General features: G+C 35.5%; 1 gene segment (V, D, J or C); it reads right to left on the reverse strand.

Moving 5' to 3' along the window:
- Nucleotides 1-130: 130 nt before the first annotated feature.
- Nucleotides 131-17605, reverse strand: LOC123811074. The segment is given in 4 exon segments: nt 131-689; nt 2804-2854; nt 6384-6716; nt 17261-17605. Coding segments are annotated over 3 exon segments (339 nt in total).
- Nucleotides 17606-18578: the final 973 nt, after the last annotated feature.

Genomic DNA, 18578 nt, shown 5'->3' on the forward strand with positions numbered 1-18578 from the left:
ACCATGATGACATTGCTGAATCTGATAACTCATTTGCCATGTTCTCTCTTATCTGGGACTTTCATTAGATGTATCTAATTAACAAAAATAAACAAAAGTAGACTTTTGATTAAAAGCATTTATTGTGCCAGCTATAAAAAACAACATACAGAATAAAAGCAGCTGAGAAGGTAGCTTCTGGTGCATGAAATGGAAAGCCTCAGGATAGGTCCCTGGATAAAGAGCACTAAGGAATGGGACTAGGAGCTGCGTGCTGTCTGTACTCAGAAGGCATGATTATGTGGGTTTGCTAGAGGAGGTGACTGAGATTATGGGAAGGGTGGTGCTAAAGAGTACCCTTAGGCCCTGCACCTGATTCATAGCCAAACTGGTTGTTACAGAGAGAAAGTATCATTTGCCCAGTGGTTTGAAAACCATTTATGTGATAATGATGTGATAGAAAAATGCATGGGAACTGAAATAATCCAAACCCAGAAAGGAAGTCCAGCTACATCCTCAGCAGACATGTCCAGGGAAAAGAATGAAGAAAAATTGTGCCATCATCTGTTATGAACTCTTTCCATGACCACAGACTGTTGTTCTCCTAAACAGACAGAAGGAAATGATGGCAAAGTAGACCAGGCTCTTGAGGAGGAGGAGGATGTAGGTGTAGTAGGCGGAGGTATTGGTGAGCTGCAACCGCAGTATATCTAGGAGAAGTCATTTGATTAGTTCCATCTGTTCTTTGAAAGGATAGGATATATTAATGGGAGGGGTTGTAATCATTTAGTTTATGATCTACATTGAGGTGACATCTCAATACCACCAAACCCCCCAATATACAAACATCTGCCACTACTACCACCAAAAACAACAAGACAACTTACAATGTAGCTTGTAGGTCATGTTACTTATAGCACTACAAATATTAAAAACTAAAATTGCATTTTTAATGGGAGTTCAATGAGAAAATAGAATTTGTTGTAATTTAGTCATTTCTTCATCACTATTCTGTCTCTAATTAATAACAAAAGTTAATTAATGTTATTCATTAAATACTACCCAAATCCCACTCTGTAAGCTTTTATTAGACTTTAATCTTATATAATTTTTATAGTAACCTATGAAATTATTATTTTAGTTCCCATTATAAAAATAAAAGGTTGACACAGAGAGAAGAAATTTGCCTGATGTTATGCATTTAGTAACTGCCAGAATCCAGATTTCAATCTCAACAACATGACTTCACAGAACACATTTTTAGTCCCTCTGTAATTGTGTATCTCCAAGGGCAATGAATAATACCCTGACATCAAGGGGTTAAGAGTTAATATAAAATTGGGTCGCTGATTTAGACGCATCTGAGTCATTGTATGTGCATGCAATATGATTCCAAGTAAGGATCGGGTCCTCGAACATATGGTGGTGGTCACCAGCAGGTGGCTGCAGGTTTTAGCAGAGGACATTATGTTAATGGGAAGAAAGTGGTTAATCCAAATGCTCTGAAACTTTAAGACATCACAGCTCTCTCACCTGTCTTTCCTGAGTATCCCTCATTGTGGCTATGACACTGTAGGGTAATTGCACTTAATATCTTTTAAGTTTTGCAAGAAATACATGATGTCAAGAAATAATTGATGACAGTGTGGTGGGCCTGACTGCTACTCAATAAACCACAAGGCCAAGTCCTTTCCTGTGGAAATTTCCCTTTGACAAGTTTTATCTCCACAGTGTCAGAACTCCAGAATCATTAGTACTTGGTGTTGAAAGGAACCTCAAGAGCAGATGTGCTCAGAAGTTCTTTGTGTTCACCAGGTAAGGTGTTAACTGAGGTCCACAGCCCCCTTGATATTGAAAATGGAGGAGAGCTCAGCAGAGCTAGAACCAATGCTTCTAGGGGCTTTCCTTGTACACATGTAGGGATAAAAGGCCAGAAAATTGTACATATTCTATGCCAGCTAATTGAGATACCCTATGCTGGACATTCCACATATGTGACTGTATCCCCAAAATAACTGGGTTTGGTGTAATTATTCCTGGTTGGCAGGTGAGGAAAGTATTTCAGAAAATGTAAGTACTCATATTCATGTCACTAGTAATTAAAAGAACTGGGGTTGAAGCCCAGTCAATGGCACTGGGAAGCCAGGCACTGCCCCCTACCACCATCCTTGCCATGCATCCATTGTGTCTCAGGATCGTGGCTTTGGGCTTTCTTGCTCTGTGACTTGACTCTCAGAGGAAGAATAGAGAACTGAGTAAGTGTATGAGCTCTTGATTCCTATGGCCTGGGTTAAAACCACAGATTTAGCTGCTTGGCTTGGTATAAGGGAGGTCATTTTATCTCATTGCTCTCATCTGTGAAATGGGAAAATTGTTTGTTCAAACTAATCTTAATCTTAATCTTAATCTTAATCTAACGTGTAAGACTATACTCCATAGTACTAAGAGAATTAAACAGTAATTTCAGGTTATTATTACTAGCAAGGACCAAAGACAAAAAAATCTAAAAGCAACTTGATATCACATGTTCCCTAGTCATTAGAAACAAAAGCCATACAAATGAATAAAGTCAGTGTTGAAATAATCCTGAGCATATCATGGGCACCCTGTAATTCACCGTCATCTCATGCCAAAAGCCAGCATTCATTGTGTTAAGATGACTACTAGGAAAGGATGGATTGGCTTAAAATAGCACTTGGTCTATTCTGCAAAATCCAGCCATTCTCATTATGCCATGCTAAGCTCTAGAAGTTCAAAACTTATGTTGATCAGGAGGGAAAAATGTGATCACATTACATAAAGGCAAATATATGCAGAAACTTACCACTTTTATCTTCCAGACAATCATCTACTTTAGGATTAATAGCAGCAACCTCTACAAGAAATGAGAGCAACTATTAATGATTTGTTTGTAATTGTTACTTACATCTTGTGTCTGTGTGTGGGGAGACAGCTAGATAGATGATAGATGATGATAGATGATAGATAGATAGATAGATAGATAGATAGATAGATAGATAGATAGATATAGAATCTGCCCACAGAGAGGAGAGAGCTGTTAAAAATATGAGTTCTCCCATTCTAGGAAGAGATGTTCAGACTCCATGTAATTCAGTAAACTGAATTCACATATTGTGTTTCTGCACATGAAGATGCTGCTCATGAAGGATACATTCTTTCTTTTTAATCATAACAGGAGCGTGCTATACAAGACTACCCGTTTCCTCCTGCATTCATTGCTCCTAGCACAGTGTCCACCACAAAGCAGCTGTTCAATAAATACTTGCTGAATGGAAAAAATAAACAGAAGAAGGAGCTGCTCTACAGTCTTCAGCACACACTGACATGAACAGTTGCTTCCCAAATGAATTCATTTAATCATAGAATCCATAACAGAATCTTACATATTGGAAATAGTCTTATTTAAGAAAATTCCCATCTAAGCCATACCTTTCCCAAGCATGCATATCCCCAGTGACCTTGTTCATGCACATAATTTTCTGGACCTGTGGTCTTTGTGGACATGACAACAATATTAATGAAGGCTAATGTCTTTTGAGTGATTATTACTGTGTGGCACAGTGTATGTTAAATGCCTCAGATGTATTATCTCATTTAATCTTTCAGAAACACTGAAGTGAGGTATATTTTGGACTCCAAATTACAGACAAGAAAATGAGGTGCAGAGAGTGCCCATAACTTGCTGAGAGTCATACCAGTGACGGCAGAGCCAGCATTCAAAGGATGGTAGTGGGAGAGTAATTGGAAGAGAACATGTGGAAAGTACCCTTTACAGCAATCCATAGAAATAGAAAATAATCCATAGAGACAACATAACTCCAAGATAGTGGACACTAAAACATCATCTCTTCCAGATATGGAAGAGATACTAATTATAGATTTACTCATTATACTTAGTAAATGACCGTTTTATTTCAGGAACTCAGCATTTCAGTGAAATACTTTCCAGGAATAAAAAGATAAACCAAGTCACATTTATAGTTCTCTGAATATATAAAACCTGAGATGAGAGTTGTATTTATCTACAATGTTTTTTTAAAAGGCAAATGTACACACAAAGACAAATTTTTTTTAAAAGTTCATCACCTGTTGGAGGAAAACAGTCACAATGGTTGCTTTAGCTTATCCTTTTCTACTAAATGTGTTCTTGGCCATATGGATACAATCCCAGTATGTAATTCTATATGCTCATGACATCTTTTCTTGGTGTGCACTAAAGAAATAGGTGTGAGGTATATAGGCTTTGGGGTAAATCCCAAGATTGAAAATGTTAGTATAATCATGTTTAGATGTTAAAATAGCTTCAAAAACTCACTTTACTGCCTCTTAAAATTCTCTTAGTTTCCTTAGAGTGACTTTATTCATTAAAAGACAAATAAATAATGTCACCGCCATGTATTGCTTGACATAAAAACAATAAATGATCAATTTTTCATAATAAAATCTGTGGATATGACCTAATACTTTTTCCTAATTTGGTCAAAAACTAGAACCATTTATTTTGTGTCTCTTCAAAATTGCTTCATTGATTTGTGCTTCCATGTTAATAGTTTTAGCTTTTGTCAAAAAAGAACAACAAACTTCCAAGCAACAGCATTAGAAATTTTCCATAGAATGACATTAACAGAAATGCCTGGGTTAGCTTTGTTCCATGTTTCAGAAATTAAGTGCCCAGTAAACACCTTATAAACTGGACCTTCTCTCCTTTAAGATAGTCACCCCTGATCACTAGAAAAATGAAAACATAATAGAACACTTAAGCCCAGTGATTATATTATACTTGTGCTTTGCATATTTGCTTGGTCTCTGTTTCTTAGCTGTAGAAATAGAAAAATTAAGGCTGTTTTGACAACCTTACTTTAGTTTTAGGAAAGGATATAAATAAATACTTGTACATAAATAAATACACTTATATTAATTTTCAAAAGGAAGCATTTTCACTGACATGATTTCATTTGCTGTTCAGCACAGCCCCAGGAGAAGAAAGCTAAGGCCAGCATTCAAACATGATTTGATCATTGGGGAAACTCAGGACTGAGAAGGAAAGCTTACTTTTGAAATTCCAACTGGTACATGGCAAAGGTCCTAGCATATCTTGTTATGGGTTTGGTCCTCACTGCTTAAAAGCCTTTGTTAACCACCAGGAACAACACCATTTGACTCTTTCCTATGTGCACTCTGGGGACTTTGATCTGTTTTGTTAATACTCAGGACTTTAAGTTCTGAGTCTTGGGAGTTCCCAGACCACTACTGGGGCTAGAGCACATTCAGTGCTCTGCCCACACTGTCTAAATATGTACGAAATCTAAGTCAAAGGCCCTCTTTTGCGACAACATGCCTGAATCTCGAGTGGCCCTGAATGTTTAGAGAAAGAGGATATTCTCTTCACTGTGTGCATCTTTCTCGGGATAGCAATTCATCCTAGTGTATTCATCACAGGCTTCCTGGCCTGACTTCCACTACAAGTGCATTGCATGGGTGTTTCCAGTGGCAAGATATACGTGCTCATTATGCAGGATGGAAATCTGTTTCTACACGTCAGCATCCCAATCCTTAATTATGACATTTACATACTGTGGTGTATCTAATACAAACCTGAAAAGCCTAGGAGCAGACAAACACCGCAGGACTAAATCATTCTGTTTTTGTTGAACCTTGATCTGGCTCCCTCAGAAAGATACCACCCGTTGCCTAACAATTCATTGATTATACTTTGAGTATAGCAGCACTGAAGTGACTGTGACTTTCTAGCTGAGGAGAAAATTCATGAATGATATATAATTCTTCTTATTTTCTGGTCAAGTAAGATCATCAAAAGTGAAACCTGCCCTGGCTGGTGTGGCTCAATGGATTGGTGCCAGCCTGCAAACTGAATGGTTGCCAGTTCTATTCCCATTCAGGGCACATGCCTGGGTTGTGGGCCAGGTCCCCAGCAGGGAACACACCAGAGGTAACTATACATCTATTTTTCTCACTCTCTCTCCTTCCTTTCCCCTCTCTAAAAATAAATAAAGAAAATTTTTTTTTAAAAAAGTGAAAACTCTTTTTGAGCAGTTGTTGTGTGATAAATTGCTAGGTGCTTTCATGTATGTTGCTTCATTTAAACCACAGAGCAACCCTAAAAATCATCATGTGACTTCAATATTTGGATGATAAATCTGAGGCTGAGAGGAGTAAAATTATTTAATTCTTTAACTTTCAATGGTCTAAAGCCTGTAATATTTTGATTCTGTGGTAAAATAACAGGATATTTTGCTACTGTTAATTGTAGCAACATTTAAGAAAGATTTAGATATACCTTTTTTATTAATATTTGACAGACACTTGGGACAGTCACTATGGGAACAGAAGTGTTCTGGGAGGTGATATGTGTATGCACATACCTTTATTTATTGAAGGAAAAAGAATTACTTGATCAATTCCTCTTTTATTATTCTCGTGTTTGACGATGCATTTGTGTTCTTTATCCATTGACTTTGCAGTCACGGTCAGCCAGCTGAATTTCATGTGCGTGTCCTTAGTCTTCATGGTATTTCCCTGCTGGGATGCCAGAATTGCATTGCCATCCTTTTCCTTCCAATATACCTTAATAACATCGGGGAAAAATTTCTCAAGGAGACAAAGATATGTCCCAGCCTTATGAAGATTTATTTCAGCAACTGAAGGAAGAAAAATCGTGGGCTTAGGAGCAATATCTGATGAATCAAGGCTTCTCTCTGTGGGGTGAAGCGAAGAAGTAGTTAAGTATTAGAAATACACAGGATTGTGTGGTGTGGAACAACCTGGCATATGGTAATAGGAAGAAAAGCTGCTATTGAATTAGTGCTTATAATGGCTTTTCATCCACAATATATTGTGATGTATTTATTATTGTTCTTATTTTCAGAGGGGAAAAGAGGTTATGTAACTCGCCCAAAGCCATAGCTATTAAATGACACAGTGTGAATTACATCTTGACCTTTGCTCCTTTTCCACATGCTAAAATGGGGTACAACTTTTAACAGCTCCAACACTTCTGAACTTATTAATTCATTTTAATGTGTTTGGTACTATCACAGATGGAGGGTGGATGATGGAAAATGGGAAAAGACCTGGAGGTAATTTAGATTATCTCTCTTCAGATGAGAATATTTAGTAGCTTATAAAATACAAGAAAAAACACACACACACAGAAACAGTATGATGATTGCCAGAGGGAAAGATGGTGAGGGTGGCAGAAGAGGGTCAAGAGAGGTTGAATGTGATGGAAGGAGACTTGAGTTGGGTTGGTGAACATATGATACAATATACAAATGAAGTATTATAGAATTGTACACCTGAAACCTGTATAATTTTATTGACCAGTATCATCCCAATAAGTTCAACAAAATAAAAAAAAATAAGTACTTATCTCTCCCTGGGAATTTTGTAACATAAGCTCTCTTTGGCCACACATTCTCATGCCCTGTAACTCTGTGGAAACTCACTCTCCATTCAACTAATTCTCGAATACAATATTATATTTTTTCCATATTATCTTTTTTCCATAAAAATAAATGCCTGGAGGAAATTTTTAATTTTTTCTAAACAATACACTGTCATTTGTTTTAACGGGAACCTACTTCAAATTATTTTTTAGTTTTAAAAAGGAACTCTTACCCAGTTCTGAAGTAAATGATTTCTCCCAGTTCATTTCCAATTCCACGTAATATCTTAATTTTACATCTGAAACACTCCAAATTTTTTTGGACAGTATTTAAACTGCACCTCAAAATTATTTATGACTTAGAATTTAGAAGCAAAATAACAATATTTTGAATACTGCTATTAAAATTTTTATTATTTTCAGAAACTCTTGTATTAATCCAGTAAGTAAATGCCCTTAACAGAATTTAATTTTGCCTTAGCAAAGGTTCACCAAAAGTATGTTTCATTTTGGAATGTCACTTGAAGATTAAAAACGACTATTTCACCATAGTTTAAATACACCATATTTTCCTCCTGTGTGTCACCTGTAAAATTTACATCTACTCTATATGCTGATGAGCTAATTTTAGGGCTTGATTCATCTGCTGAATCAAACACATACATAATTGGAGTAATATTAAAAGTTACGGTTCTAGAGTTTTTTGCCTATATAATGTCAAAATATATATTTTTAAAGGCAAGTTCCATGAATCCTAGAATTTTACTTGTTTATACATTAATTATTAATCTAATGATTGAAATTATAAATGTTAGAACCCTTTCCACTTTGATTTCTAATTAAAACACAAAATTCCTTACTATATTGTCTTTGGGCTAGGTTGGAGTTTAGCAACTCAATGGACAATAAAAAAAAGAATTGGATTTCTGATTCGAGAAAAAAAGAAAAAAAGGTTTTGAATTTTTCTTCCTGTGGGACAAAGCTCCTGATTTTTATACAAAATTAGTAAGCAAACAATGTTGAGTTTTCTTTTATCATGTTGAAAACATAATTAAGTTATAATGTGCTTATTTTAATTTTATGCATCTTGCTTTTAGTGCAATAGTACTTTATTGACTGTAATAGTAAGATGTTGTACATTTCTTCAACCAAATACTTTGTTTTTATTTTAAAAGCATGTTATATAAAATAATATTAATGTTAACTGTACATTATATTTACATACTTTTAGTCTGTTGTCAATATATTAAAAAATAACTTTTTTTCTTCATAGTAATACTTCCAGTATGTTATACTAAAGAAATTGAAAATCAAATGACAAACTTGTAATATTTCTGTGTAGTAGTACAGTATTCTCATTGCCTGTCCCTTTTCTTTCTCTAGATTCTTTGTGTGTCATTCTTTTCAAGATAAAATGAGTCTTGAACTTCCATACCTTTCTCCATGCAATAGTTAACTGAGTATTAATAGTGTGCTTGGTTATCCATGGTTAGTACTTATATCTGGATAATTGTATTACATGTTTCCTGTTTAAATATGTTTTTAATTCATTAAAAGTGTCTATGGTCAAATCCTTTTCATGATGCATAAATTACAAACAAGATAAAAGTAAACAATCCTTCAACACATTTCTATAAAGTCATTTGTATAATGAAATAATACACCTGAGTTAAATTGCCTGAGTTGTTTATATTTACTCAGACATAGCAGCTAGAATTCTATATAAACTTATCAAATTTTACATAAATGTCAACTACATTTTCAATAGAAATTATGATATTTCAAACCTACATATTTTTGGGGGTTTGCCCTGCCTGGTCTCAGTAAACTGTAACCGCCTGTGGCTAAGGCTGAGTAAGAAGCCTCTGAACCAGGAGACTCTAAGGAGACAAAACTTATTTTCCTGGCATGAACGCTGCCTGTTCTAATGCCTGGCTCCCTTTGCATGATCAGCAGTCAATAATGGATAACAGTTCTCTCAGAAAGAGGATGAATCTAAGACAGAAGTGGTCACGTGGGAATGCCCTAAGGGAGGAGACTCAGGCGGCTGTGGAAATGAAGGGGTCATCGACATTGACCCCTGCCCCCTCGGCTTTGTCAAAGCCTGAGTCCTTGAGAAATCCAAGTCTCCCAGCTGCTTTTGTCTCCTCTGCCCGACTCAGACCTGCAGAAATAACAAGGGTGGTGCAGTCCAGACCAGAGTCAGCAGACCCCCGGGGTAATCAGGCCTGAGACATAGAATATGCAAAATCCTGTGAGATCTGCTTGGGGGAGGATGCCCTTGAATTAGAATATGAAGGCACGGGCAGGAAACGAAACTGTTTAAGTCCTATAGTCTTTTCAAATGATAAAACCCCCAAATCTCAGCCCAGAATCCCAGCAGGAGATATGCCAGCCCCTTTCAAAGCTAACTACTTGTTTTATCTTCCTTATGAGACAGTATTTCACAAACTGTATCTATATTCTTAATAAAAGCCTGCTTGGGTGGGAGAACGGGGTGCTCTCCACTAGAGAGATTGGCCATTTTGTCCCTATTCCTCCACAGGACTCATCTGTATGTATGTTTTCTCGTGTTTCAAGCATCTGCAGCAGCAATGGATACTGGGGGCTAGTATCTGTCACACATATTGATATTTTCTTCATTTTTTCTTGTCAATATCCTTTATCAAATAAGTAGTTATAGCTATTTTTTCAGTATGAATTTTCAGTTATGATATTTTTAACTATATTTGATTGACTTTACATATTAAGCATTTCTGTATAATTTTAAGCTATTTTAAATCAATGTGAGCATAAAGCTCAAACTTATTGCCTATGAATTTTTAGACTAATAAATATTGGTGTTAGAAGTAATATCACACACTTGATTAGCATACAATTATTTGTCTTGTTTATCTGCATTTCCAGTGTTATAAATAGTTAAAGAGAACATTAGCTAAAGTTTAACATATGTAGTCAGTATACATAGCTGCTTCACTTGTGTTGTCCAAAACAAATAGCTCTTTCCTCAATCAACAAACAGCACAATCTATTTGCATTCCAAGCTTTCACCAAAAATTTCAGCCTCAAACTGACATCTTTCTAGCTCATGCTGAAAGTTCAGCTGGAAGCTCCTGGCAGTGGCTTTCAAGCCAGAATGACAAGAGAAATGGCAGGACACCTGTCCTCAAATTTTTCCTATTGTCATGTTAGACTGTTAAAATGTTACCTGCCTGATGTTGTCTGCTAAGGACCACCATCTGTGAATGACATCAAATACTGTAATGCCCATAGCATTGACACAATGACAATGTAAAACAGGTTTGATTAAAGACCATTTCTTCCATTTTATACAATGGATGTTGAACATAATATTTACTTCATTTTCCTCCTAATGGACTCATGCATTGAAATCATTTTCTAATTATATAGTAAAAAACTACTTGAAAATTGGGTAGAATGCTACATTTTATCAATTAATAAAAAGTATTACTCCACTACAGTTTTTACTACACTTTTTTTCAAAGTTCACATTTGAAAAATTGAGATATAACTGACATAACTCTCCTATTTTTGAGTGTAAAATTTTACTCCATGCTTCATGCTGGATAATTCATTACTGGCCTTTTTTCTTCTGATTTCTGTAATGCTTTTGATCTCCTATTCTTATTTCATGGTCTGACTGCAACTTTGATTTAGGTCTTCTCAAACAGATTTTGGAAATAAGCAATTTCAGTAAATAAAAATTTGTTTCTTTTTCTGCCATGGGGCTGATAGTTTAATAAGGTCTAACTTAAAGATGACAGGAGAGCTGAGACGACATGTTTGTAAATCCTTGCTCTGTGATGTAGATGCAAAACATATGGAATTGAAACAGACTGAATGTGGCAGAACATAAGGTGAGGCTTTCCTTCCCAGAATTATCCCTCACAAAGCAGGGGCTGCCTTATATTTCAGTTCTTATGCAAACTCTCATAATGAAAGATGTTCTTCCTGTTTAAAAAATACTACTTAGACATCAAACTAAATTATTTTTTAATTTATTTAAAAAACTCACCTATAAGTAGAACCTAATCAACAAAACAAACAAGCAAGCAAAATATAACCAGAGACATTGACATTAAGAACAAACTGACAATAACCAGAGGGGAGGTGGGAGGAGATAATGGGGGGACAAGGGGGGGCATGGTTTTCAGGAACATGTACAAAGGACACATGGACAAAACCAAAGGGGGGTATGATTAAGGGCGGGAGGAGGAGATGGCTGGGGTGGGCAGAGTGGTGGGGGAAAACAGAGACAACTGTACTTGAACAAAAATAAAATTAAGACAAATAAAACCTTAATACTAGTTATAGAGCTAGCACTGACAATAGACAATAAAAAAATTTAACATGGATTTGATATATTATTAGAGACTAAAGCCTCTATAGTTTATGCTTACATTACACATGTAAAGAATAACTGAATAAATGAAAAAGTACTTCTCTTTCATTTTGTAAATGGTAATTGTCCCTTCACATTAAATTTCCATGATATCATCATATAGGGATCCCAAAACATCGACAACTTAGAAATTGCTCTAAAGTAGATGTTTTACATGCATGAGAAGAGTCTGAATGAAATTTTTAATGAAATATGAAGGCAAAAAAGTCACCTGATATTTGTATTGATATAATTTGTTGTTGGGAGCCGCCCTGCTTGATTTCAGGAGCTGTAACCCCCCATGGCTTAGGCTGAGTGAGTGATCTTCAGACCAGAAGCCACTAAGGAGACAAAGCTTATCTCCCTGGAAAGAGCGCCACTCCTGCTCCTTTTTCCGTAACTGGCCTCTAATGCTTGATCAGTTAACCAATGATGGGTAAGATTCCCCAAGGGGGGAACTGATCACATGAAGGCCCCAGGGAAGGACTTGGGGGGCTAGAGCAAAAGGGTGTGATGGATGCTTGCTGCTCAGCTTTGACAAAGCCTGAGTCCTCATTCTGTCTGCTAGAAGTCTCCTAATTTCTTGGCTATCTTGCCTCCTCTGCCTGACTTAATCCTAAAACAATGCCAGAGGGCGGTACAGCCCTGTGCTGGAAAGGGCAGGTCCCCTGGGTGATCAGGCCTGAGAAAGAATACATAAACTCCTGTAACCTGCTTTGCTAAGAATACTCTTAATTAAATGATAAAGGTCCGGGCAGGGAATGAGTTTGGTCCCTTAAGTTTTGTAGACTTTCAGGTGACAGACCCTGACTCAGAATAAGGCTTCATAGTTCTTTGTATGCTATCTATTGTTTGATCCTTACTGCCTGACAATGATTAATGAGCTTTACTTGTATTCCTGGGCAAACAAACCCAATAAAAACCTATCAAGGCAAGGATCAGGGCGCTCTCCTGGAGAGAGTGGCCAGGCCACTCTGAGGCATTCTCCCCTTGAAAGAGTAGCCGTGCCATCCCTTTTCCTCCACAGGACTCAGTAGTCCATGTGAATGTCTCATTTCATTCATAACACTGCAGACACTTCAGGCCAGTGTCTGCATCAATTCATATTAACATTTCTCACTTGATATTTGTTATGATATAATTATTAACTTTGTAGCTATAATCTGATTAAGAAACTAAATGTTATAATTGAATATTTGACTTTATGATGCTGTAAATTTATATATGCAAGTTGCAATCCCCCTTTTTTACTTCTAGAATTATTTTACTGAAAAGTGAGAGATTACCTTATATTTCAGATAATGTTTATCATATTGTAATCATTTTTAGAAGCATGTAACAGTTAGTCTTGGAAATTGAAAGCATTTTGCAGATACTGACCATTTGTTTTAAAGCACACTAGATATAATTAGTTTATTTAGCTGTACTCCCAATTCCATAAAGATCTCTAATTGGTGGTAATCTGAGTTCTGAAGAATTGACATTTTTATCACTGACCATGTCCCAACATTTGTGGTAAGTAATTTCTATATTTGATTTCATTTAATCTTCATAACATCCACTTCAGATGGTTGTTGCATATGTAGAATGAGTGGACAGAAATATATCAAATTAGTACAAGTGATGTGTCAATATTAAATTTTAGTTTATATTTTCTTTTATTTAAAAAAAAATTTATTGCCCAAGCTGGTATATCTCAGTGGATTGAGTGCAGGCCTCTAAGCCAAGGGGTCACTGGTTTGATTCCCAGTCTAGGGCACATGCCTGGATTGTGGGCCAGGCTCTGGGTGGGGGTGTGTGTGAGAGGCAACCACACATTCATGTTTCTCTCCCTCTTTTTCTCCCTCCATTCCCCCTCTCTAAAAATAAATAAATAAAATCCTTAAAAATATTATCATTTAAAAAATATTCAAAATATTTTAACAATTTAAAATACTTGACATACGATATTATATTAGTTTCAGTTGTACAACATAGTGATTAGACATTTGTATAACCTAAAAAATGATCACCCTGATAAATCTAGTAACTACCTGATACCATACATAGTTATTATAATATAATTGTCTGTATTCCATATGCTGTACTTCACATCCCCATGAAAACTTGTAGAGAATTTGTATTAAAAATTTATTTGAGCCAAACAGAGGACATGCCTGAAAGCAAGACCTCAATAGCATGAGAAAAATGCTTTCTTTTTCTTACTTATTTTTTGTATTCTCCAATTTTTCCATAATAGGCATGTACTATGTTTATAATTTTAATAAAGCAATAACCAGTGAATCAGAATTTATTTGCTAAAGAATGATTATGTAGAAATGATCCAGAATAAAAGTCTATGAATTTCCCTGCCTCACACTCTCCAAATAACATTTTTCAGGACCCTCTAGAATTATATCTCTTACCACTATTTCTATAATTTACATTGAGTATGTAGTCAATTGGAAAAAAAAAGAGGACCAGAAAAGTGTCTTTTCAATTTCATGGGATCACAACCACTATGAAAACCAAATATATTGTCTCTTTTTTCAATGCTTCATCAACTTTGTGAAAATTCTTTGAAAAGTCTATTAAAAACGTTCATTTGAATAGATCTGGTAGGCTAGAACATCCTTGTCAAATATACTCCCTTATTCAGGCAGGCAAGGTTTCATTTAAGACTAATGAAGAATGAACAAATTTGCTGGATTGAATTTAGAATAAAACAAATATAAAATATTTTGATATTAATTATCCTCTAATCAAATGACAAATGTAACATTTTTTCCAATTTTTCTTATTGGTTATTTTTGTATCAAATAAATAAATTACATGTGTCTTTAAAACTCTTTTAACATAAATATACCAAATGGACTGAACATCTCTACAGCTTAGATTCCCAGACCTGCTCTTACTAGTTAATTCCTCATTGTTGCCCATGCTAGGTCAGGAGAAAATTGCCTCCCAAAATCTGGATGGAGTCACTAGCCTCTGGAGATCACCATGATATGCGATGAAACTGGGACTGAACTCAACAATTCTGAGCCCACACCTGGACCCAGCTGGCAGCACCTGCATTACCTGCTTCACCTCCCTATCTTAGCTGAAGAATTTAAGGAAAATTTACCTGTAACAATGAGCTGTATGCCAGGACCAAATACTTTGATTCCCTTGACTCCATTTGCCCACTATCTGAAAAGCCCTTATAGAAACATCCTTTTGTACCTGTTATAAAGTCGTGCACATATTTTCCAATAGTTATATAAACATATAAAGTTGACCCTGTAACATTAAACAAAGATGAAGCTCAGGAAAAAGCACATGAAACATAAATGCAGTCCAGAACTAAAGAACTGGCCCCTCTCTACCTGGGCACCTTGGGTTACGTCCTTTTACCTTTTCTCACCATTTTTCCTGAATCTTCTTCCTCTCCTCCCTTAAAGAGTTTTCATATATATATAAGTATATATATATACTTAAATATATATATATTTATATATATATATAAATACAAAAAGTATATATATATATATTTTTTTGCCTAGAGTATAATTTGGAGTTAATATTTCTTACAATTTCAAAGAGAAACAACAATAGAAATAACATATTGGAGTATTTAATAGATATATTTCAATATATTTTACAGGTATTTGTTATTTATATGTATCAAGATTAAGAGGTGGGTATCTGGATTGATTTTAAAGTAACTTCTTTCTAGAATCCATTTCACACTCATAGACCAGATAAGTTGTTACAGATGAAATTCTTAATGACCATCTATTGAATTATTTATTGCTGAAAGACTGCTTTTTTGGACTTCTTACCCTTACAGTTTCTAGGGCATTTATTACGCCTGCTGTGCTGTTTATCAAATGCTATAGTTTGGTTTGGTATTCCTGAAGCTGTCCCATCACGAGTGAGAAGGCAACGCTAAGTTATACAATTTAGTTTGTAATGAACTTTAGTACAACTGATATAGTTCTTTTTCCAGCTATAATATTTCCAGTAAGTTTGATGCCAATATAGACAGAAAATTCAATGGAATGATGTCAAAATGACTTGTCATTTTATAGAAATACCCTCAGAATCATATTTAAAGTATTTAATAAATGCATATTCAACATGACTTACTTGATCTTTTGGGGAGGAGGTAATTAATAATTATCTGCCATAATTAAAAGAAGAAGCATTGTTTTCACACAAGAGTGGTTATTAAAATATGAGCTATTACTAATTAAGTAGTCAATTAAAGAGTCCATTTCAATAGTCATACTGTAAGTAAACATTCAAAATTAAAAAATTAACAATATTTCTAATGTCATGTAATGGTCCTGACCATGTAATTTGGAATAAACAAATCTCAATTGAATCTTAAACTTTGCCCTAGTAACTTTTCATGTGACTTGAAGCAAATAACCAAATTACTCAAAGCATCAGTTTTCTTAACTATGAAATGGGAATAAGAGGATCTCCTGTATAGAACTATTGAGGAATTAGATAAGGCAATAAAAATTATTTGTCATGGTGTCAGGCCTTCAATAAATACTAGGTAATATAATTTTATTTAATGGGATGGTCTGGGGCCATTTTATCAAGTTTTTCCACAAAACAAAATACATGTATTTCATAAGCAATAACTCCTAGAAAAATTAAGAAAGGAAATAACTTATGAACCCAACACCTTCTGAGTCTATGGTAGCCACAAGCCAAAGAACATGGGGCCCAATCAAGCCAGAATCTAGAATACTTAGACACTAGACTAGAAGCTTTTTGAGTGCTGGCATTATGTTTTTTCCATTATTTTATCTCCTGCATTCAGAACAGAAACTGCTATGAATGCTTGCTGACACAGTGAATGAACAAATGAGGATATAAAATAATGCAAACTCTTTTCATAGATTGTGGAGCTGAAATAGTTTATTGAGCTGATAATTCTATTAAACTGGTCCATCTTTAGGCAATATAACAAGACTTGTAATATCATAAATTATGATGTTCTTTACTCATTCACTGTAAGGATTAAGTATTTGTGTGGCTGTTAGGGGTGAGATAAAAAACAAATAATTTATCAAATTATTGAGAGAATGAAGCACTATGTTTTATCAAAAAATATAGAAATTATTAACAATAGTGTCTCTCAATTAAAAGACTGCCTATAAGGAAAGTATCTTAAACACATGACCTATACCAATGGTTTACAAACATGATACTTAACATATTTTAATTTCTAGCCCAAGTCTACCCTTCTTTGTGTATGTGTATTCTAAGAAAAGAATTTCAATATTTTTACAATCAGAGAAGGAAATAAACCATTTACAAAGTAGTTTTGTTCCCATATACAGTGACTAGTAGCTGCAAAAATGCTATTCATATGCTGAGGCTGAGAATGTGTCAGTCAGAGCAGGGTGACCCTAAACTATTTTTATCTAAATAGCATCTACCAGTTTTGCAAAAACAGAAAAAAAGTTACTTACCCTGGGGGATTATTATGAGTTTAGTCCCTTCTGCAAATATCTTGATTCGGCCTGAGTGATCACACTGGTTACAACTCCTACAAAAATCTCACCATTCTCCTAAACTTCATATTCTGACCAGCATTGCCACCCACCCCCTGGCCCGGAAAAAAAAAGAAGAAGAAAAAAAAAAGCCATTAGATATTCTGGGTTCCTTTGGAAGCCCTTAAATATAGATTCTGTGGCATCTGATATTTTATGTTTTTCTCCTATAAATTGACCCAAATGTCTGTTTTCTATCAAGGCAGTAATTATTGAAAAGAAATGACAGCAAATGAAATTAATAAAATCAGGAAAAGAAGAGACCAACCCCAACTGATCAACCACAGCTTTTCTAACTTACCAGGAAATGTATTCAAAGAATTAAGACTTTTTTTACTTCCAGCTGTTCAATTGTGTAAACCTTCTCAGAGACTGCATCAAAAGGAAAGGCCCTTCCTTCTGTCCTCATGATCATCAGGGCTGTTCCTTTAGCAGTTTGGGAAAGTGATTCTGAAAGGAGGAAACTCCCCACTAACTGAAAAAGCAAATTTGCCAACACAAATATACTTGATGAATGTGAATAAATTTCATTTTTAATGAAGCCACATTTATCATTTGACATTGGTTGATAATTTACCAGGCCATTGAAAATGAGAAAATTATTTCTTGGTGACATTACTATTCCTGGAATAAAGAAGAAATATGTATAATTCTATCTCCTGTGAAGACGTCTTATTTAAGCTAAAATTTAAAAACAAAATCCAGTTCTACGATATGTTCACAGAATAATCCTCTTGGAAGTTGTTCTGTAATCTTGGCCTCTTATCTTGGATCAGGGGAAAACAAATCAGGAGAAGCTGCTGAGTGCTCCTGGGCATACAGATGATTTGTCCATCTGCCAGAACCCAGAGAGGACAGGCCCTGGTGACTCCCATGTGCACATCAGATCCAGGTCCAAACCTGGATCCCATGAGCAGACTTTGCCTCTGTCCCTGAGAATGAAGCTGTGATGTGGTCCTGGTAGGAAACTGTGCATTCACAGCACAACCTAAACCCAACACAATGGGAGAAGATGTGGGAGTTCGATAAAAATGTTTCAAGCCCTGGCTCAGTGGATTGAGCACGGGCTGGGAACCAAGGTGTCCCAGGTTCGACTCCCAGCCAGGGTACATTCCTGGGTTGCAGGCCATAACCCCCAGCAACCGCACATTGATGTTTCTCTCTCTCTCTATCTCCCTCCCTTCTCTCCCTAAAAATAAAGAAATAAAATCTTTAAAAAAATTATGTTTCGAAGGTT

The sequence above is a fragment of the Phyllostomus hastatus genome, unplaced genomic scaffold (assembly GCF_019186645.2).
Source record: "Phyllostomus hastatus isolate PE091 unplaced genomic scaffold, TTU_PhHast_1.1 phas_scaffold_78, whole genome shotgun sequence".
Taxonomy (NCBI): Eukaryota; Metazoa; Chordata; class Mammalia; order Chiroptera; family Phyllostomidae; genus Phyllostomus; species Phyllostomus hastatus.